The sequence below is a fragment of the Oncorhynchus mykiss genome, chromosome 16, assembly GCF_057628025.1.
Source record: "Oncorhynchus mykiss isolate SJ-2025 chromosome 16, ASM5762802v1, whole genome shotgun sequence".
NCBI classification, from domain to species: domain Eukaryota; kingdom Metazoa; phylum Chordata; class Actinopteri; order Salmoniformes; family Salmonidae; genus Oncorhynchus; species Oncorhynchus mykiss.
The window spans coordinates 14,868,991-14,890,803 of NC_143037.1; the positions used below are offsets into that span (position 1 = coordinate 14,868,991).

At 47.5% G+C, this 21,813-nt stretch overlaps 1 protein-coding gene across 6 annotated transcripts in view; it reads left to right on the top strand.

The window, feature by feature from the left end:
* Nucleotides 1–20,932, top strand: part of LOC110491420 (pleckstrin homology domain containing A1b) — a 46,061-nt gene extending 25,129 nt beyond the window's left edge. The window contains exons 5-13 of one of the 6 annotated variants that reach the window (XM_036946267.2): nucleotides 2,557–2,654; nucleotides 4,850–4,972; nucleotides 5,804–5,944; nucleotides 6,441–6,509; nucleotides 15,386–15,450; nucleotides 15,790–15,853; nucleotides 16,024–16,113; nucleotides 16,828–16,868; nucleotides 18,908–20,932. In XM_036946267.2, coding sequence (XP_036802162.1) covers nucleotides 2,557–2,654; nucleotides 4,850–4,972; nucleotides 5,804–5,944; nucleotides 6,441–6,509; nucleotides 15,386–15,450; nucleotides 15,790–15,853; nucleotides 16,024–16,113; nucleotides 16,828–16,868; nucleotides 18,908–19,151 — 935 coding nt within the window. In that variant the 3' untranslated portion in view covers nucleotides 19,152–20,932. Of the gene's footprint in view, nucleotides 1–2,556; nucleotides 2,655–4,849; nucleotides 4,973–5,803; nucleotides 5,945–6,440; nucleotides 6,510–15,385; nucleotides 15,451–15,789; nucleotides 15,854–16,023; nucleotides 16,114–16,827; nucleotides 16,899–18,538 lie in introns of all 6 variants that reach the window. The other 5 variants (XM_036946266.2, XM_036946264.2, XM_036946265.2 and 2 more) reach the window with 5 other exon arrangements.
* Nucleotides 20,933–21,813: the final 881 nt, after the last annotated feature.

A 21,813-nucleotide genomic window follows, 5' to 3' on the forward strand; every position in this document is an offset into this window, starting at 1 on the left:
TTTCTGTATGACGTGCTGTTGTTCAACAGGCCCTTTGTCCCTCAGCAGCCCCAGTCAGGAGTATACAGTAGCTCCCCCACTCAATAGAAGGAAGCAGTAGGATGACCCACCGGTGACCGCCAAGAGCTGGCTCGACCCAACCATGTTGTTCGATGAGCGGGGGTGTCGAGTTTGGGGCATGGGTGGGGGTCTTTCCTGCATGACAGGATGCTGGAGTCCAAATCGGAACCCCCCTCTCTAAAACCCCGGGTTTATTTTTAACCTTGGTATTTGCATGATCCAGGTCCACTTTTGGATAGTCTCATCAATCTATTCCAGTACTGTAGTTTTAGGATTACCTGACTGTCCAAGTATGAGGAAAACCTACCTCAGCCCTGACTGAGTCTAGTGTGTATATGCATGTGCATTTGCATTTGAGTGTGTGGGTTGGTGCGCTTTGGTGAATCATTGTGAGGATCACAAAACTGAGACGTTGAATAGGACGGCAGAAGACAGTCCACTGGTATTATGTCTCCTTGAATAGGACGGTGGAAGACAGTCCACTGGTATTATGTCTCCTTGAATAGGACGGTGGAAGACAGTCCACTGGTATTATGTCTCCTTGAATAGGACGGTGGAAGACAGTCCACTGGTATTATGTCTCCTTGAATAGGACGGTGGAAGACGGTCCACTGGTATTATGTCTCCTTGAATAGGACGGTGGAAGACAGTCCACTGGTATTATGTCTCCTTCAATAGGACGGTGGAAGATAGTCCACTGGTATTATGTCTCCTTCAATAGGACGGTGGAAGACAGTCCACTGGTATTATGTCTCCTTCAATAGGACGGTGGAAGATAGTCCACTGGTATTATGTCTCCTTCAATAGGACGGTGGAAGACAGTCCACTGGTATTATGTCTCCTTCAATAGGACGGTGGAAGACAGTCAACTGGTATTATGTCTCCTTCAATAGGACGGTGGAAGACAGTCAACTGGTATTATGTCTCCTTGAATAGGACGGTGGAAGACAGTCCACTGGTATTATGTCTCCTTCAATAGGACGGTGGAAGACAGTCCACTGGTATTATGTCTCCTTGAATAGGACGGTGGAAGACAGTCCACTGGTATTATGTCTCCTTGAATAGGACGGTGGAAGACAGTCCACTGGTATTATGTCTCCTTGAATAGGACGGTGGAAGACAGTCCACTGGTATTATGTCTCCTTGAATAGGACGGTGGAAGACAGTCCACTGGTATTATGTCTCCTTGAATAGGACGGTGGAAGACAGTCCACTGGTATTATGTCTCCTTGAATAGGACGGTGGAAGATAGTCCACTGGTATTATGTCTCCTTGAATAGGACGGTGGAAGACAGTCCACTGGTATTATGTCTCCTTCAATAGGACGGTGGAAGACAGTCCACTGGTATTATGTCTCCTTGAATAGGACGGTGGAAGACAGTCCACTGGTATTATGTCTCCTTGAATAGGACGGTGGAAGACAGTCCACTGGTATTATGTCTCCTTGAATAGGACGGTGGAAGACAGTCCACTGGTATTATGTCTCCTTGAATAGGATGGTGGAAGACAGTCCACTGGTATTATGTCTCCTTGAATAGGATGGTGGAAGACAGTCCACTGGTATTATGTCTCCTTGAATAGGATGGTGGAAGACAGTCCACTGGTATTATGTCTCCTTGAATAGGATGGTGGAAGACGGTCCACTGGTATTATGTCTCCTTGAATAGGACGGTGGAAGACAGTCCACTGGTATTATGTCTCCTTGAATAGGACGGTGGAAGACAGTCCACTGGTATTATGTCTCCTTGAATAGGATGGTGGAAGACAGTCCACTGGTATTATGTCTCCTTGAATAGGATGGTGGAAGACAGTCCACTGGTATTATGTCTCCTTGAATAGGATGGTGGAAGACGGTCCACTGGTATTATGTCTCTGTTAGGGATGGGAAACATAATACTGCCGGACAAAGGTTGTGTTCCAAATGCCACCTTATTCCTGATAGGGAAAAATGGAAATGTCTCTCTCTGGATTCTGAACATGGGACTCAGCCGAGCACTCTAAACAGCATGTGTCAGACTACTTAGCAGAAATATGTTACTGAAATACAGAGATGCATAATTAAACTCTGCTAATGGGCCTAACTGACAGAACTGCTGCTATGGTCAATCCAACGTCTGCATTGGCCATGCAGCGTTTACGGTGATAGTGCCTCTGCAGAAGGCAAGGCAGAGGTGTTGTGAAGGAAGTTGTCAGGGAAATGAGGCTGTGTTTGTACAGGCAATGCAGTACGGAGCACAATTTGGCCTCTGGAGGCGCCGCAATTGTGTCACACCATCCACATGGTGGCCCGAACACATTTTGGGACACACACCTTGACTTTTCTCACATTTAGTTACATCTCTCTGCCCCTCTCTCCCCCTCCCTCTCTCTGCCCCTCCTCTCTCTCTCTCTCTCTCTCTCTCTCTCTCTCTCTCTCTCTCTCTCTCCTGCCCCCCCCCCCTCACTCTCCTGCCCCTCTCTCTCTCTCCCCCTCTCTCTCTCTCGCTCTCTCCCCAGTCATCAATGCTGGTATGAGGAAGTTCTACCTCCAGGCCAATGATCAGCAGGATCTGGTAGAGTGGGTCAACGTGCTCAACAACGCCACCAAGATCACAGTGAGTCCCCTGCCCTGTCTCTTGTCATAAGTCTCCCGTAGTACAAGACCGCTTCCATCTCAACGCCGGCTAGGAAAGGACCTGTGATTCAGAATTAGGATGTGTTATCCCAGTTCAGCTGGCGTGAGTGAGTGGGATGGAGGAGGATGACAAGGCCGGCATACCTCACGTGTGTCTACTGTCAAGTCAACAGTGGAGAGAAAGACATTATGAAGCAGTCACTTGCTGGGCCCAGGAACCCCTGTCTGTTTCCTACAGGGCATCCAAACCCCTCTGGACGGGGGATCTTTTCTCTTACTGTGTCACTGAGGGCCCATCTGACTAGCCCTCACAGATACAGACACACACACGGACACACACACACAGACACACACACAGGCAGGCACGTACATACACACACACACACTCGCCTTGCACAAATGTAAACACACACACACACACACACACACACACACACACACACACACACACACACACACACACACACACCAAAGCACACAGGACAAAGGGGAAGGCGAGTGCTCTGAGTCACGGACTGTTGCTACAGAAAAGGAAGTAATGGGACAGAACAGAATGGGACAGAACAGAACGGGACAGAACAGGGCAGAACAGAACAGGGCAGAACAGAACAGGGCAGAACAGAACAGGGCAGAACATAACATAACAGGGCAGAACAGAACGGGGCAGAACAGAACGGGGCAGAACAGAACGGGGCAGAACAGAACGGAGCAGAACAGAACAGAACGGGGCAGAACAGAACGGGGCAGAACAGAACGGAGCAGAACAGAACAGGGCAGAACAGAACAGAACAGGGCAGAACAGAACAGAACAGGGCAGAACAGAACAGAACAGGGCAGAACAGAACAGAACAGGGCAGAACAGAACAGGGCAGAACAGAACAGGGCAGAACAGAACAGGGCAGAACAGAACGGGGCAGAACAGAACGGAGCAGAACAGAACAGAACGGGGCAGAACAGAACGGGGCAGAACAGAACGGGGCAGAACAGAACGGGGCAGAACAGAACGGGGCAGAACAGGGCAGAACAGAACGGAGCAGAACAGAACGAGGCAGAACAGAACGGGGCAGAACAGAACGGGGCAGAACAGAACGGAGCAGAACAGAACAGAACGGAGCAGAACAGAACAGGGCAGAACAGAACGGGGCAGAACAGGACAGAACAAGACAGGACAGGGCAGGACAGAACAGAACGGGGCAGAACAGAACGGGGCAGAACAGAACGGGGCAGAACAGAACGGGGCAGAACAGAACAGAGCAGAACAGAACAGAACGGGGCAGAACAGAACGGGGCAGAACAGAACGGGGCAGAACAGAACGGGGCAGAACAGAACAGGGCAGAACAGAACGGGGCAGAACAGGACAGAACAAGACAGGACAGGGCAGGACAGAACAGTGTGCTTTCACTGGGATTCACTGGAGAGGATGTTCCACTCTAATTACTCTTATAAACTGGGTGGTTTAAGCCCTGAATGCTGATTGGCTGACAGCCATGGTTTATCAGACCGTAACGAAACAATATTTATTTTTATTGCTCTAATTATGTTGGTAACCAGTTTATAATAGCAATAAGGTACCTTGGGGGTTGCGTCGTGCCTAAGAACAGCCCTTAGCCTTGGTATATTGGCCACATACCACATGCCTTATTGCTTAATTAAACCACATCCATGTATGGAACATGGACTGGGCGTTAAGTATAACGTAACATAATAATCAGTTATGTAATAACTTCACAATACACGCACTGTATTGAAGTCTCATCAAACTCTGTTGACTCATGTTCTCTTTACTGAGTTTAGTCCTGCCGCTGACACTGCAATACAGTCTCACAGTCCACTCAACAAGGTCACGCACACAGACGCACACACACTCATACATATTGTACCACACACTTCTACAGACGGCTGTCAATGTTTGACTGTGTGTGTGTGCACTGGAGTGTGATACCTGGCCTGAGCGCACACACACACACACACCAATCGATTACCCCAGTCACCACTCAGTGTAGCAGTTTGTCTCTGAGCCCCCAGGCTAGAGTTGATGGAAAATAGACTAACGAGCAGGCAGGGAGTACATCATCATGTCACTACAGAGACCGCTGAGGGACACATCTAACAAGGTTTTGGGGCATGTTGGCCCGATGCACTCTGGGAGTTGATGTTTATTTGACATGTTCCAGGTGCCAAAGTCGGGGGATGGCCAGCCCAGTGCAGAGATGACCCAGGAGGGGCTGGGTGCCACAAAGCAGATCTCCTATAAGACAGAGATCATAGGTGGAGTACCCATCATCACTGCCACACAGGTAAGGAAGATGCACCAGTCTGGCCCAGCACTAACCAGGCCCTAACCAAACATGAGTAAGGAGTAAGGATCAGATTTTCCAGATGTCCGGGATGGGATATTCCTGGAATCAAGAAGGAATATCCTGGATTCCCTCACCTGGGATTTCTGGAAAACCTGGGGGAGTTTCTGAAAATCTGCAACCCTTAACACGAGTAAATAGACATATCTGACATATGTTTGAAGGCCATTTGCTCAGCTGTGGCTTGGAACAGTTCAGTCAAATCTGTCAAATTGGGACAGTAACAAGCAACATTCCATAACTGAGTTTTTGTTCCCTTAGTAACTTGATTTCAGCCATGTTAATCAGCAATATAAATAGATGGTCTGACTGAATAGAAATGTCCATGGATCAGGCAATATTTTAGATAGTGACAGACATTGAACTTAATGTTCCTCTGAGGAGGAGCTCACTGTGTGGTGTGTTTTCTGGTACGTATGAGCAGTACCAGTCATATCCTGTCTTGTGTTGGTATATGGTATGTAGCAAGGCCTCTTAAAAAACACGGGCTGAAAGTGAAAAGTTACATCCAGATGCACAAGCTATGATGTCACTTCCTGTGTGGGCAGTGGCAGTGCAGTGGTCTGGCCTCAACTTCAGATTATGGAACAGCCAGTGAATTCGCTATCATTATTGTTTGCTGTAAACACACATTTATAGTCACTGGAGATGAAGATATGGTGGGGGCTTGCCACACACACGTGTGTGTGTGTGTGTGTGTGTGTGTGTGTCCGATATACTCCCATGCGTGTGTGTGTTTGTACACTTACCTGTGTGTGTCCTGCGGTGCAGGAGCAGGGCGACGGGGGGCAGAACGGAGCAGAGCGGGGGGGCCAGCGGAAGGCCCACAGCCAGCTGCCCTACTTCCTGGGGCGAGGGGCGCAGGACCAGGCGCTCATCAAGGCTGGATACTGTGTGAAGCAGGGAGCCGTGGTGAGTAGAGACGGTACAGACAGTGGGAGAACTCTTCCCGGTGCTGTAGCCCTAGAAGCCCGCAGTAGGACCACCGTTCGTAACGGAACGCAATGGAAAACGTTTCTGCCGTGTGGTTCCTAATGAGTACACCACAAGCTCAGAGGGATTCTCCCTCAGCTACAAGCTTTTTATACTAGTGGAATTCCTGGCTGTGTGTGTTTGTCAACCTATATGATTATGATGTGTTGGAGTTGGATAGCAGCAGGCATCTGACCAGCTGTTTCATAGGGTGAATTATATCCCTCATCGTTGTTCTGCCTTTGACCTAACTTCTCTTAGCTAATCTATTAATGGAACATATTAACCACAGTAATCCAGACCTTCTAAAGCAACCAGTGGCCATATACAATGTCGGAATAGCTATCAATTAGCAGAATTCTTAGCAAGTCAAAAGGATTTGGAGGAGCTGGAAATGTTGCCAGCCATCTGTAATGTTTTCCTTTCTCTTCCGCAGATGAAGAACTGGAAGAGGAGATACTTCTTACTGGAGGAGAATGCAGTCAGCTACTTTAAGTCAGACCTGGTTAGTGGGAATGTGTCTCTGTCCTCTCCTCCTTCTGTGGGCGGCTGTGAGCAAGGTGACACACACTCCACACAAAATTACCTTGAGCCGCCCACGCCAACACACAATTGAAAGGAGCTGCCTGACCCCGTTGGCTAGCAGTTCGTCTTTGTTTTGCACCTGTGTTTCACAGACCCCTAGAGCTCCTGACAGACACACACAGATTAGATAAGAGCCGACTCCAGGTCTGTGTATTGTTGCAGGCTCCCAAAGCTCTTGGCACAGCTACTAATAAATAGGACTTCCAAATGGACAAGCTGGGTTTTGATTCATCATCCATGCTGGCCCAGATTCTCAGCATTTCTATTCTGTACTGTAGCTAGATGAATGCAAGATTGTTGATAAATCTGTTTGTCCCACTCACATTCTGCACCTCCTCTCTCATGGTCTGAGAGGTAGAGAACGAGTTCAGACAAGAGGGACAAGTTTTCTCCCTCCTTTACTCCCTGCGTTTTTAGAATAAAGAGTGGCTTGTGTAGTGAATGAGCTTGTCTCCCATTGGCCCTAACAGATTTTTGGACAATTTAGAATGTTACACACCACGTATAGCCACGGGTATGCAGCATTTTAAATGTATAAGGGAATAAGGCGAGACTCAGATGCAGACACGGGAGGCAGATGGTTTGAGTCTTTGATATTTATTATAATCCAAAAGGGTAGGCAAGAGAATGGTCATGGATAGGCAAAAGGTCAAAACCAGTTCAGAGTCCAGGAGGTACAGAGTTGCAGGCAGGCTCGACATCAAGGCAGGCAGGTACAGAGTCCAGAAACAGGCAAGGGTCAAAACCGGCAGGACTAGCAAAATGAGAATAGGAAAAGTAGGAACACGGAAAAAACACGCTGGTTGACTTGAACATACAAGACGAACTGGCACAAAGAGACAGGAAACACAGGGATAAATACACCGGGAAAAATAAGCGACACCTGGAGGAGGTGGAGACAATCACAAGGACAGGCGAAACAGATCAGGGCGTGACAGTATCCCCCTCTAGGGACGCCACCAGGAGTCCTACCTGGGTGCATACCTGGCTGACCGGGGTGTCGGTGATTAGGGCCGAGTCCAGAATGTCTTTAGCAGGAACCCAGCACCTCTCCTCCGGGCCATAACCCTCCCAGTCAACCAGGTACTGGAAACCCCTGCCCCGTGGTCAAACCCTCAGGAGGCATCTCACCGTGTACGCTGGCTGGCCATCGATGACTCGGGGGGGAGCGATGGGCCTAGAAATAGAACACTGTGAGACAAGGGCTTAATCCTGGACACCTGAAAAGTAGGGTGAACACGGAGGGTACAGGGCAACAGCAGTTGGACAGCCGTGGGACTAATGACTCTAGAAATGGGGAAAGGACCAATGAGATGGGGGAAAGTTTATGGGCTTCTACCCAGGTGGGTAGGTCAACCATACCATACCCCCGAGTGGACAGTCCGGTGGCGGTCTGCTTGTTGACAATACCTGGAGATGGTCTTGAGAAGAGCCGCCCAAGCGAGAAGAGAGAAGAGAAGAGAAGAGCCGCCTTTTCCAGGTACGCCGACAGCGGACAAACTTCTGGGGTGGAGGTATGTTGTCCTCAACTTCTTGCTCTGGGAAGAGTGGAGGCTGATACCCCATGGAGCATTCGAAGGGGGATAGTCCAGTGGCGGAGCAGGGGAGAGTGTTCCTGGCATATTCCACCCAGACCAGTTGCTGACTCCAGGTGGTGGAATTACTGACAACAAGTCACCGGAGTGCCATCTCCATATCTTGATTGGCTCGCTCTGACTCGCCGTTAGATTGGGGATGAAACCCAGAGGACAGGCTGGCTGACGACCCGATAAGAGTACAGAACACCTTCCAGAACTTGGACGAGAACTGAGGACCCCGGTCCGAGACAATCTCAACTGGGAGTCCATGGATTCGGCAGACGTGCTGCACCATAAGCTGGGCCGTCTCCTTGGCTGAAGGTAACTTCGGAAGAGGGATGAAATGGGCGCCCTTGGAGAATCTGTCAACCACCATCAGGATGGTGGTGTTGCCATCTGACGGAGGAAGCCCAGTGACAAAATCCAGAGAAATATGGGACCAGGGGTGATGAGGGACAGGGAGTGGCTGTAGGAGGCCAGACGGAGCTTGCCGCGGAGTCTTGCTTTGCGTACACACCATGCATGCGGCGACGAAGGCCGAGACATCAGAAACCATGGTGGGCCACCAGATGCGTTGACGAAGGAAAGCCAGGGTTCGACAAGTACCAAGATGACAGGTAAGCCTGGAGGAGTGAGCCCGTTCCAGGACCTGAGACCGGTGCATTGCGGAACAGAGCCTCAATTCCCCAAACAATAGAAGCCATCAAATAAGAGGCCTGGGAGGATGGTCTCAGATTCAGAGGGTGTGGCAGTGGAACTGTACAGACTGGATAGAGCGTCCGGCTTCACGGTTTTTGACCCTGGGCGGTAGGAGATGGTGAAATTGGACCTGGTAATTAACAGAGCCCAACGAGCTTGCCTTGGGTTGAGGCGCTTGGCAGGGCAGCGGTATTCTAAATTCTTAGGATCCGTCCATCCAGAAATGGATGTTCCGCCCCTTCCAGCCAGTCTCTCCACTCCTCCAGAGCCATCTTAACCGCTAGGAGTTCCCGGTTCCCAACGTCATATTTCCTCTCCGCAGAGTTGAGGTGATGGGACCTGAAGGCACAGGGAAGATGATTTTGGTCCTGGACGGATTGCTGGGAAAGAACGGCCCCTACTCCCACATCGGAAGCATCAACCTCAACCACAAACTGGCAAGTCGGGTCCGGGTGGATGAGGATGGGAGCAGTAGTAAATCGCTGCTTTAGATCCCCAAAGCCTTGTCCGCTGCTGGAGACAATGTGAACGGTACCTTGGGAGAGGTGAGTGCAGAGAGGGGAGCCGCCAGGTTGCTGTAGCCCCGAATTAAAGGGCGGTGGAATGTGCAAATCCCAGAAACCGTTGTAGCTTCACCCTGGACGTGGGCTGGGGCCAAGCCACCACCGCTCTCACCTTCTCCGGATCCATCAGAACATTCCCCTCAACAATAATGTATCCCAGAAAGGAGATAGTGGAGCGTTGGAACTCACACTTCTCAGCTTTTACAAACAACTGATTCTCCAGGAGGCGCTGAAGGACCTGTCGAACATGTACTCCTCCATGGCCTTGGTCTCAGGACCAGACAGAGGATATAGCCGGTCTTGAGGCGGTGTGGTTCCCGGAAGAAGGTCAATAGCACGATCGTAAGGAGGATGTGGAGGAAGGGAGGTAGCACGAGCCTTGCTGAAAACCTCCAGGAAGTCATGATACTCTGCGGGCACGGCAGAAAGATCCAAGACCGTACTTAACCCTGGAGGCAGACGTTTCGGAGAAGGCTGTGCCGCCTTTAGGCAATGTTAATGGCAGAACAAGCTCCAACTCAGGATGGAACCCGTAGTCCAGTCAATATCTGGGTTGTGCTTCTGGAGCCAAGAAAACTCCAAAACAAAAGGTAGGTGAGGGAACTCAATGAGGAGGAGCTGAATTGACTCACTCTGATTTCCAGATACCCGCATATTAATGGCAACTGTGCTGTTTGTGACGCTACCAATGGAGCGGCTCTCTAGTGCCCTGGCATCCATGGTAACAGAGAGGAGTTGAGTAGGGATACTTAGTTCTGATACCAAGGTAGCGTCCATGAAACTCTCATCTCCCCCAGAGTCAATAAACACCCGGAGAGACTGAGACTAGTCTCCCCACAGCAAGCTCACATAAGGAGTTTGGGTAATGGGACTTAGAGGGTTCCCAGTCAGAGTCACCAGAGTAGTTGTACCTACTAAGGCTTCAGGTCGCTTTACTGGGCAGGTGGCTATGTAATGCCCTACAGCTCCACAATACAGACAACAATTGGAGCTTAGCCTGCGGGAACGTTCCCTAGGCGATAACCTAGCCCTTCCCAGTTGCATAGGTTCTGGTGTATCAAGCTCATCCGTCATCGATGATTCTCGGAAAAATAGCCTTCGGGGACATCCGGAATCCTTTGAAGATGAGCGAGCCACTGCGGATGAACGATTGTGACCTAAGCCAGACCTCCTCTCACTCCTGCATTCCCTTAGATGTCCATCAATTCTAATGATGAGGGGCGATGAGGGAATCGAGGTCCACCGGTAATTCCCGAGCAGCTAGCTCATCTTTTATCACCTCAGATAGTCCGTGAAGGAAGGTATCGGAAACGGGACTCCGGATTCCAGGCACTCTCAGCGGCCAATGTGCGAAAATCAACAGCCTAGTCTGCCACACTACGGGAGTCTTGACGTAATTCAAGAAGATTTCTCCCGGATACCGGAGAATCGAATACCTTCCTCACCTCTGCCATGAAATTCTCCAGATGACAACAAATGGCGGATTGTTGCTCCCAAACTGCCGTAGTCCAGGAGAGCGCCCTTCTTGACATTAGCGTAATAATATACGGTATCTTCTAAAGTTCTGAAGGAAACGAAGATGGCTGTAGCTCAAAAATAAGGGAGCAGTGAGAAAGAAAACCCTGGCAGGTACCAGAATATTGTTCCGGAAGAGGTAAGCGGGGATCTCGGGGAGCTGGGGGAGGCTGTACAAACTCACCACTAAAGAGAATAGAAAAAGCAGGAACACGGGATAAACACACTGGTTGACTTGAACATACAAGACGAACTGGCACAGAGAGACAGGAAACACAGGGATAAATACACCGGGGAAAATAAGCGACACCTGGAGGAGACAATCACAAGGATAGGTGAAACAGATCAGAACGTGACAAAATTGTCAGAAAATCTGAAAATGGTGGTGGAAAATTGTGTTTTATTAAGACATAGTGGCGGGAAAGTATCCAATTGTCATACTTGAGTAAAAGTAAAGATACCTTCATAGAAAATGACTCAAGTAAAAGTGAAAGTCATCCAGTAAAATACTACTTGAGTAAAAGTCTAAAAGTATTTGGTTTTAATATACTTACATATCAAAAGTAAATGTAATTGCTAAAATATACTTAAGTGTTAAAAGTAAAAGTATTAATAATTAATTAAATAATTCATAATTAAGTAAACCAGATGGCACCATTTAAAAAAAATACATTTTTACGGATAGCCAGGGCACACTCTAACACTCAGGCATAATTTATAAATGAAGCATTTTTTTTAGTGAGTCCCCCAGATCAGAGCCAATAGGGATGACCAGGGATGTTCTCTTGATAAGTGCGTGAATTGGACCATTTTCCTGTTGTGCCAAGCATTAAAAAGGTAACAAGTAATTTTGGGTGTCAGGAAAAGGCCAAAACGGCATCCCCAGCCGCGTCCCCAGAGTATTTGCAGACCAGCTGGCTGGTGTGTTTACGGACATATTCAATCAATCCTTATCCCAGTCTGCTGTTCCCACATGCTTCAAGAGGGCCACCATTGTTCCTGTTCCCAAGAAAGCTAAGGTAACTGAGCTAAACGACTACCGCCCCGTAGCACTCACTTCCGTCATCATGAAGTGCTTTGAGAGACTAGTCAAGGACCATATCACCTTCACCCTACCCGACACCCTAGACCCACTCCTATTTGCTTACCGCCCCAATAGGTCCACAGACGACACAATCGCAACCACACTGCACACTGCCCTAACCCATCTGGGCAAGAGGAATACCTATGTGAGAATGCTGTTCATCGACTACAGCTCAGCATTTAACACCATAGTACCCTCCAAACTCGTCATCAAGCTCGAGACCCTGGGTCTCGACCCCGCCCTGTGCAACTGGGTACTGGACTTCCTGATGGGCCGCCCTGAGGGTAGGTAACAACATCTCCACCCCGCTGATCCTCAACACTGGGGCCCCACAAGGGTGCATTCTGAACCCTCTCCTGTTTCCCTGTTCACCCACGACTGCGTGGCCATGCACGCATCCAACTCAATCATCAAGTTTGTGGATGACACTACAGTGTCACAGCTTGATTACCAACAACGACGAGACGGCCTACAGGGAGGGGGTAAGGGCCCTTGGAGTGTGGTGTCAGGAAAATAACCTCACACTCAACATCAACAAAACAAAGGAGATGATTGTGGACTTCAGGAAACAGCAGAGGGAGCACCCCCCTATCCACATCGACGGGACAGTAGTGGAGAGGGTAGTAAGTTTTAAGTTCCTCGGCGTACACATCACGGACAAACTGAATTGGTCCACCCAACAGACAGCGTTGTGGAGAAGGCGCAGCAGCGCCTCTTCAACCTCAGGAGGCTGAAGAAATTTGGCTTGTCACCAAAAGCACTCACAAACTTCTACAGATGCACAACCGAGAGCATCCTGTCGGGCTGTATCACCGCCTGGTCCGGCAACTGCTCCGCCCACAACCGTAAGGCTCTCCAGAGGGTAGTGAGGTCTGCACAACGCATCACCGGGGGCAAACTACCTGCCCTCCAGGACACCTACACCACCCGATGTCACAGGAAGGCCATAAAGATCATCAAGGACAACAACCACCCGAGCCACTGCCTGTTCACCCCGCTATCATCCAGAAGGCGAGGTCAGTACAGGTGCATCAAAGCAGGGACCGAGAGACTGAAAAACAGCTTCTATCTCAAGGCCATCAGACTGTTAAACAGCCACCACTAACATTCAGTGGCTGCTGCCAACATACTGACTCAACTCCAACCACTTAAATAATGAAAATTGATGTAAAAATGTATCACTAGCACTTTAAACAATGGCACTTAATATAATATAATGTTTACATACCCTACATTACTCTTCTCATATGTATATGTATATACTGTACTCTATATCATCTACTGCATCTTTATGTAATACATGTATCACTTGCCACTTTAAACTATGCCACTTTGTTTACATACCCTACATTACTCATCTCATATGTATATACTGTACTCGATACCATCCACTGCATCTTGCCTATGCCGTTCTGTACCATCACTCATTCATATATCTTTATGTACATATTCTTTATCCCCTTACACTTGTGTGTATAAGGTAGTAGTTGTGGAATTGTTAGGTTAGATTACTCGTTGGTTATTACTGCATTGTCGGAACTAAAAGCACAAGCATTTCGCTACACTCGCATTAATCTGCTAACCATGTATATGTGACAAATAAGATTTGATTTGATTTGATGAAGGATGTTTTATGTGCGAGACGGTCCACGGGGGAAACAAGTGTATTACCGGGAATACACATTAATCCTAGACGATAGTGCAGATCTAGCGAGCACTATTGGATGTCTCGGCTAGGCCTGGGTGTGTTCTCTCTCCAGACCACTTAATCTCTCCATCCTCTCCTACTAAAGTACCATTAGGGCCACTAACCCAGGGCCAAAGACATGCAGAGATCCGTCTCTTATAGAGATTATGCTGAAATTGAGCCAGTGTGTGTGTGTGTGTGTGTGTGTGCGTGTGTGCGTGCGTGCGTCCGTGCGCGGTGTTATAGGGAGACAGGGGTGTTCCCTTTAGGGATTTTGCGTCCAAACCGTTCAAAAGTTTGGGGTCACTTAGAAATGTCCTTGTTTTTGAAAGAAAAGCAAATGTTTTGTCCATTAAAATAGCATCAAATTGATCAGAAATACAGTGTAGACATTAATGTTGTAAATGACTATTGTTGCTGGAAACGGCTGATTTTTTTATGGAATATCTACATAGGCGTACAGAGGCCCATTATCAGCAACCATCACTCCTGTGCTCCAATGGCACATTGTGTTAGCTAATCCACGTTTATCATTTTAAAAGACTAATTGATCATTAGAAAACCGTTTTGCAATTATGTTAGCACAGCTGAAAACTGTTGTTCTGATTAAAGAAGCAATAAAACTGGCTTTCTTTAGACTTGTCGAGTATCTGGAGCATCAGCATTTGTGGGTTCGATTACAGGCTCAAAATGGCTAGAAACAAAGACCTTTCTTCTGAAACTCGTCAGTCTATTTTTGTTCTGAGAAATTAAGGCTATTCCATGCGAGAAATTGCCAAGAAACTGAAGATCTCGTACAACGCTGTGTACTACTCCCTTCACAGAACAGCACAAACTGGCTTTAACCAGAATAGAAAGAGGATTGGGAGTCCCCGGTGCACAACTGAGAAAGAGGACAAGTACATTAGAGTGTCTAGTTTGAGAAACAGATGCCTCACAAGTCCTCAACTGGCAGCTTCATTAAATAGTCCTCAACTCTTTCTATTCTGGTTAGAGCCAGTTTGCGCTGTTCTGTGAAGGGAGTAGTACACAGCGCTGTACGAGATCTTGAGTTTCTTGCAAAAGGGTTTTATAATGATCAATTAGCCTTTTTAAAATGATAAACTTTGATTAGCTAACACAACGTGCCATTGGAACACAGAAGTGATGGTTGCTGATAATGGGCCTCTGTACGCCTATGTAGATATCCCATTAAAAATAATCTGTTTCCAGCTACAATAGTCATTTACAACATTAACAATGTCTACACTGTATTTCTGATCAATTTGATGTTATCATAATGGACAAAAAATGTGCTTTTCTTTCAAAAACAAGGACATTTCTAAGTGTGTGTGTGTGTGTGTGCGTGCTGCCGTTGTGCCAGAGCCTCTGGAGGCTTCCCCTGTGTAACTCTACCCTGCTTTATGGTTTAGCAGGATGAGAGAAAGAATTGCATACAGTTATTAGGCTTCATTCTGGACAGGTATCCTATTAGTATAGCATAATGCCAATGATCATGAATACTCCCCTTCTACCTTCTCTGTGTCCTCTCTATTCAATGAACATCAGGAACTAGCACTTAGGTTGTCATGCTCCATTAGGCTTTACTTTTAGTTGTTGCCATGTTGTCATGTTGTCAGGTGAATTACGTCTTGTATAAATGTTCTGTCTCTCGCTCTCTCTCTCTCTCAGGAGAGGGAGCCTCTGCGTGTGATCCCGCTGAAAGAGGTTCACAAAGTTCAGGAGTGCAAACAGAGGTCAGTGTCTTTTTCACGTTAGTCACTGAGCTGAACAGGTTGGCTATTGACGTTGACAGGCATAGTGCCAAAGTGAACGGACATGGCATGTCTCCCAAATGGCACCCTATTCCTTATTTAGAACACTGCTTTTGACGAGGAATAGAGTGCCATTTGGGACGCAGAAATGGTTAACAACTGTAGCGAGCTCACAGATAGGAATACATGTTGGACATGGACCAACAGAGTGAGCTTACCGTCGCCCTTTGATGGCGATGCGCTCTTGCATTCACACCCAGTGATTCCTGTCACTGGGATGTTGGAATATTATTGAAAGTGGTGTCATCTCTTTCCATCCAGTGACTTAATGCAGAGGGACAATCTATTTGAAGTCGTCACAAGCTCAAGGACCTTCTACATGCAGGTGGGACATGTTCTTTCTCAGGGTAATAGATGAACATATAGATTTCATTCCAGCAAAACTGACGAAGAGATACAGTCAGTGTTCCTTGCCATTGTCACCCAGTGACCTCCTCCTTTTCTCTCTTGTTTCCTACGTGTCTCCTTTTCTTCCTCCCCCTCCTCCCTTTCTAGTCGGACAGTCCAGAGGAGATGCACAGCTGGATCAAGGCCATCTCAGGAGCCATTGTGGCCCAGCGGGGGCCTGGACGCTCAGCTGCGTCTGTACGTATTCAGTCTGGGGCTGGGCCTGAGCCACTGGTCCTGCATACTGGTTCTGCATGACCAATGGGGTGTCGACACTTTAGTTGTAGCCAAGGGCTTGATGGTTAGTTGGATCAGGTGTGTTTGTGCTGGGTCAGAATAAAAGCCTGCACCTCCTGTAGACCAGTATTAGAGATCTCTGCTCGGAGGGGAGATACTTTACTGTCTTTGGAGGAAATCCATGTTTGAGTCTACATCCGTGTTTCTAGTTTCCAGATGTTTCTGTCTGTTGAAGAGCAAACATTAAAATCCGGTTTGGATGTAACCCATTCACCCACCCACCACCCCAGCTTACAAACTGGACATCACAGTTAGATTTCTGTACCTGTGTGCCGCCTTGATTTTCCTAATTGTTTTGTTGGTTTCCATGTTCTATTTTTGCATTGACATAATTATAGTACACAAGGCAGTATTCAATCTCTACTCACAACCAGGTGATGCAGCTAGATCCACACTTCAAACCCCCAACCAACGGGTACCCTAACACACACACACACACACACACACACACACACACACACACACACACACACACACACACACACACACACACACACACCCCAGCCCCTCTCCTGTTCTCTCTCTAATCCCTTCCTCTCTCAGCCGGAGTGTCCTCCCCCTCCTCCTCCCATTCTTTCTCTTCTAATGAAGATGTGCACTACTGTGTTCTTGCAGATGCGTCAGGCCCGTCGGCTGTCGAACCCTTGTATACAGAGGTATACATTCCGCAATGGTGAATGCAGCACGTATGTGAGCCCCCGTGTCAGTCAAGCAGCTTCCTCTGTTTGTTTTGCAGACGTAGTCCTAGGTTGCATCTGAAATGGCACCCGTTTCCCTATTTAGTGTACTGCTTTTGACCAGGACACAAAATAAGTGCACTATATACGGAATAGGGCACCATTTCGGACACAGCCCTAGTCTAATGTAGTGGAATGGAGCTTTGATGATTGCTTAATCCCCTCTGAAACTCTCAAGCAAGCTCATTTAATAGATAACTTCCATATCATGCTTGAGTGTTGATCATTAGCCCCTCCCCCTTCTCCATCCTAACTGGTCTGGACAGGCATAATCTAATCTGCCATTGATTGGTCAGACTAACTCGCCTGGTCCACATGACCTCACTCCTCCTCCTCCTCCTTCCGGAGCTTAGTATGGTCTGGTCCTGACCAGGCTTCTTTGAAAACCCCCTCTATGTCATTGTTGGTTTTCAGTACCTTCTGCCTCTTCTTCCTCCATCCTCATCTGGCAGGTAGCCTAGTGGTTAGAGCGTTGGGCCAGTAACCGAAAGGTTCCTACTTTAAATCTGTCGTTCTGCCCCTGAACAAGGCAGTTAACACACTGTTCCTAGGCTGTCATTGTAAATAAGAATTTGTTCTTAACTGACTTGCCTAGTTGAATAACAAAATCCCACTTTAATGCATTTATAACTGATTTTGTGACCTCCAGTCTGCGTGTCTGTTTCTTTATACAGATAATACAGTCATCTGGCCTCCTTGTGCAAGAAATTATTTCATATAGAACCGTCTTGCGTCACTGGGTTCCAATGTAGCTTGGGAAGCTGTAGTGAAGTAGCCTGTAGTACAGTTACCGGTAGCTGCTAGCTAGGTCTGGTAGCTGCTAGCTAGGTCTAATAGCTGCTAGCTAGGTCTGGTAGCTGCTAGCTAGGTCTAATAGCTGCTAGCTAGGTCTGGTCGCTGCTAGCTCGGTCTGGTGATGCATGTTCCCCCACCTCTCCTAGAAACACACACAGCAATCCTCAAGGTTGACCATTATATCTTCATTCATTCATTCATTGGCTTCAACATCTTACACTTGCCAACTTTGAGACTTTTTAACATTGCCACATTGCTTTTAGAGTCTCTTGTTACTAGCACTGGCTGCTAAGGGGAGGACGGCTCATAGTATTGGCTGAAATTAAGTGAATAGAATGGCAACAAACACATGGAAACCACATGGAGTTCGATTCCATTGATTCCGTTCCAGCCATTACTATACCATTCCGTATAGCCCGTGCTCCCCATTTAAGGTGCCACCAGCCTCCTGTGATGTCTAGTAGTTTGAAGCCTCTCATGTTCTCTAATGACCCAGTAAAACTGTGATTTCATGTCAACATGTCCTCATGCACCCCACACCTTCAACACATACTTATGTTCTCTGAGCTCTACCCATCTATTCTAAATGTCATCCCTCTGCCCATTTTTCCTGGATTCTCGTGCTGTGTCACTTTTTCCATCTATCACTTCCTCTTCATCTAATATTTTCACGCCCTTGCTAAAACTAGATACTCCTAAACAGTTTTTTCGCTCGCTGTAACTGGTCATCTTTTCACTAACTTTTGGGCGTCTGTTTTCGTTGTTGTGTCTTTTCTCCCTGTCGTGTTTTTCAGAGATTAAAATGTGACAGTGAGTTACTAACATTCCCCAAGTGAGCTCTACTGTACCATCCCTTCTGATGCTGCTGCTATTCTGCTTCCTCTTCCTCCAACTACATCTGCTGCCTTTGTTTCACTCCTGCTTCCACTACTGTAACCCTTTGCACCAGCACCACTGTAGATACTACTACTATTACTACTACTACTACTGCTGCTGCTGCTGCTGCCCTGCCCTGCCCTGCCCTGCCACCCTGTCCACTGCCCTCACTACAGCACTGTGACTGACCTGACTGAGTCCCCTGCGTCCAGTGCTTCTGAATCTGAATGACTTTGTCCCCCTCCTCCGTCCGTTCCCTCAACCCCTCCCTCTCCTACACTATGCAGGAGCACAGCGACCACTCTACCACCAGCATCCCTTCCAGCTTCTACTGCAGCAGCAACCACGGGGGACCCCCCGCCCCTCGCTCGCCAGTCCAGGCAGAGCCACCCTACCCCCAGCCCCAGGGGGGCCCGAGCCCTTACCTGGGACAGCCAGGACTTCATGGGCCTGCTGCCCTGGCGAGGCCACCCGGGGGCACCACCCCGCTCCCGCCTCTCCCTCCAGGAGACCCCCCGCCTGTCCAAGTGAGCGCCTCGTCCCTGTACCACACCAACGCCGACCGGGAGGACCTGTCGCCATGGAGACGGCGCAGCGAAGTAGAGGGCGACCAACCGGAAATCTCCACCCTCAGCTTCGAGGACTCAGACCTGCATGTCAGCCAGGTGTGAGCCTTTAGTCTAACCCCTGACCTTTGACCCCTAACCCCTGCCTCATAGGACACCGCAAGCTCTCACCCATAACCCCACTCCCCTATTCCCTCCACCACCTGACCTTCACTCCCCATGCACAGAACCTGCTCATTGGATGTGGATGCAGGTGGATTCACACTGACACAAAGCGGACTGGACAGTTATCACCAACGACAAATGGAAAGCCAATCAGAAGTTACCAAAAAATGGAGCTGAACCAATCAGAGCCGACCTGGCCCTCAGGAAGACAGGAAGTGGTCCCTGGTTGTGATTGGTGATCGTCTACTCTACCCCTGTATCGAGAGCTTCTCTTAACACAGCCAATGGCGTGATGTGTCAGGGCAAGGAGACCTCGTCAGGTGTTTGGTTTTAGTTCTGTCTCTTTTGTTGTTGATATTTCTGTTGGGTGTTGCTCTTTCTCTTTCGTTGTTGATATTTCTGTTGTGTGTTGCTCTTTCTCTCTTGGTGTTGGCATTGTGTGGTATGATTCAATAACATCATCCCCTGTCCATTGGCTAAAGAGGTTACTGATTTGGCTTACTCTGCTGAGAAACTCACTGCTCACGTTTCTCCACCTTCTCCTCCTTCTCCCTGACGTCACGTGATTTACTGTTATCAGGGTCGTTGGGCCTAATTTAAAGAGGCGCTAGATGTTATTTTTATTGACAGTTATGTCAACAAAAAATGTGTAACTGTCGACAATGAGACAACCCCACTCATACACACAAATGGTTTAGATTTGTATGTACTTTTAAGATGTTAAATATATTTGATTTTAAGCAGACCATTTAGTTTTTATCCAAAGCATGCCGTTATGGAAGCACCGGACGAAATATGAAACCAGAATCTTAAAAATAACCTGTCGAAATTCCGTGCGCCAGTCTTGCTTTCAGGTGTTTTTTGGAGTGAGAGGGTCTTGTGTATATTTATGTCTTTAGTAATCCTTTAGAAATGCTTTGAGTCCTTATGTTCTAATGAAAGTTACACCTGTTGTGTTCGTTCAGACTCTGTCTTTCTCTCTCAATCATTCACACACACACACACACACACACACTGTCACACCTATGTGTTTTGCCAAATGTAAGTCCTGCACTGTAATGTTATGTGCCTGTCAATGTGAGCATGCATTTGTATAGTGACTTCTCCCTCAGGAGGACAGATATGCACAGTTACAGTACATCTATAGGCCTGTGGGTAGGGCCTTTTAACTGGCACTTTGTGGATACAATGTGGGCAGATAATCTGCCCGCTACACTTGATCTGTTTTATGGGTGTTTCTTCGACATCCTCTTCTCTTTTCTACTGTATGAGTACTGTGCTACTTTTCTCAATGCTGTGACGGTTTGTTTGTGTGTCTGTGGGGGAGACATAGGGTACCTGCGTTGCCAATATGGTGGAAGACGGGAGGAGGGTTTGACCTTTGGCCTCAGCTGTGTGCTCTTCCTGTTTTTACTGTGTTGCACAACTCTTACTGTAACAGCTGCTAAAGTGCCTGCGTTCTTTCTATAGAGGAAAAAAAAAACAAGAAGCTATTTTGACCCTTTTAATTGTGTACCTGATGTTCTTAAATCGTGTGCATTATTTATTAAGTGGAGTTTGAAAATAAATCAATGGATTCAAGTTGGTGTGACTTTTTGCTTCATGTTTGATTTGACTCAAGTCATGTAAATAGTGTAATTTTTGTGTTGGCTGTAGATTGACACTATGTACTGGCTGAAGGAAATAACTACATGTCCTTATTTGATCAAATATTTTTATTGCGTTCAATACAATGTCTGCTATGTTCTTTTGTAACCCCACATTTTCCAGCGTGTAACTAGATTGCATTTAGAGGTGTCACCAATTTACAGCGTCAACAGTTGCCATTTCCAGGCCTGGTAAGACCATAGGAAAGAAACCGGCAAAGCAGGGTTCTAGCGCCATCTATTGGCATTGTTTATAGGCATCTATGGTCAACTGAGATGGTTGATAGAGGTTTACTGTCAATTGGAAATATTTTGTATTATTAATACATCTTAACCTAACGTAGCAGGCTTTTTTTTTTAAACGCCTGGGCAGCATCGCGACATCTGTTTTTTAGGTGAAACGGAAGTAAGGTTGAAAATACTGTATCCCTGAAAACCGGAAGAATCCGCTTTCTACCGACCCCATGGAGAGTGAATACATCTAAATATTTAGTAAATATCTATCTCATTCACCACTGTTTGGTCTTCTGAACTACACACTGTGGTCTTAATGTGAATCCTAACGGTATGAATGATTACGGCGACATCATACCCCTAAGGTTGCATCCTAAAAGGCAGCCTATTCGCGGTGGCAGGTAGCCTAGTGGTTAGAGCGTTGGGCCAGTAACTGAAAGGTTGCTTGATTGAATCCCCGAGCTGACAAGGTGAAGATACGTTGTTCTTCCCCTGAACAAGGCAGTTAATCCACTGTTCCTAGACTGTCATTGTAAATAAGAATTTGTTCTCAACTGACTTCCCTAGTTAAATAAAGGTTCA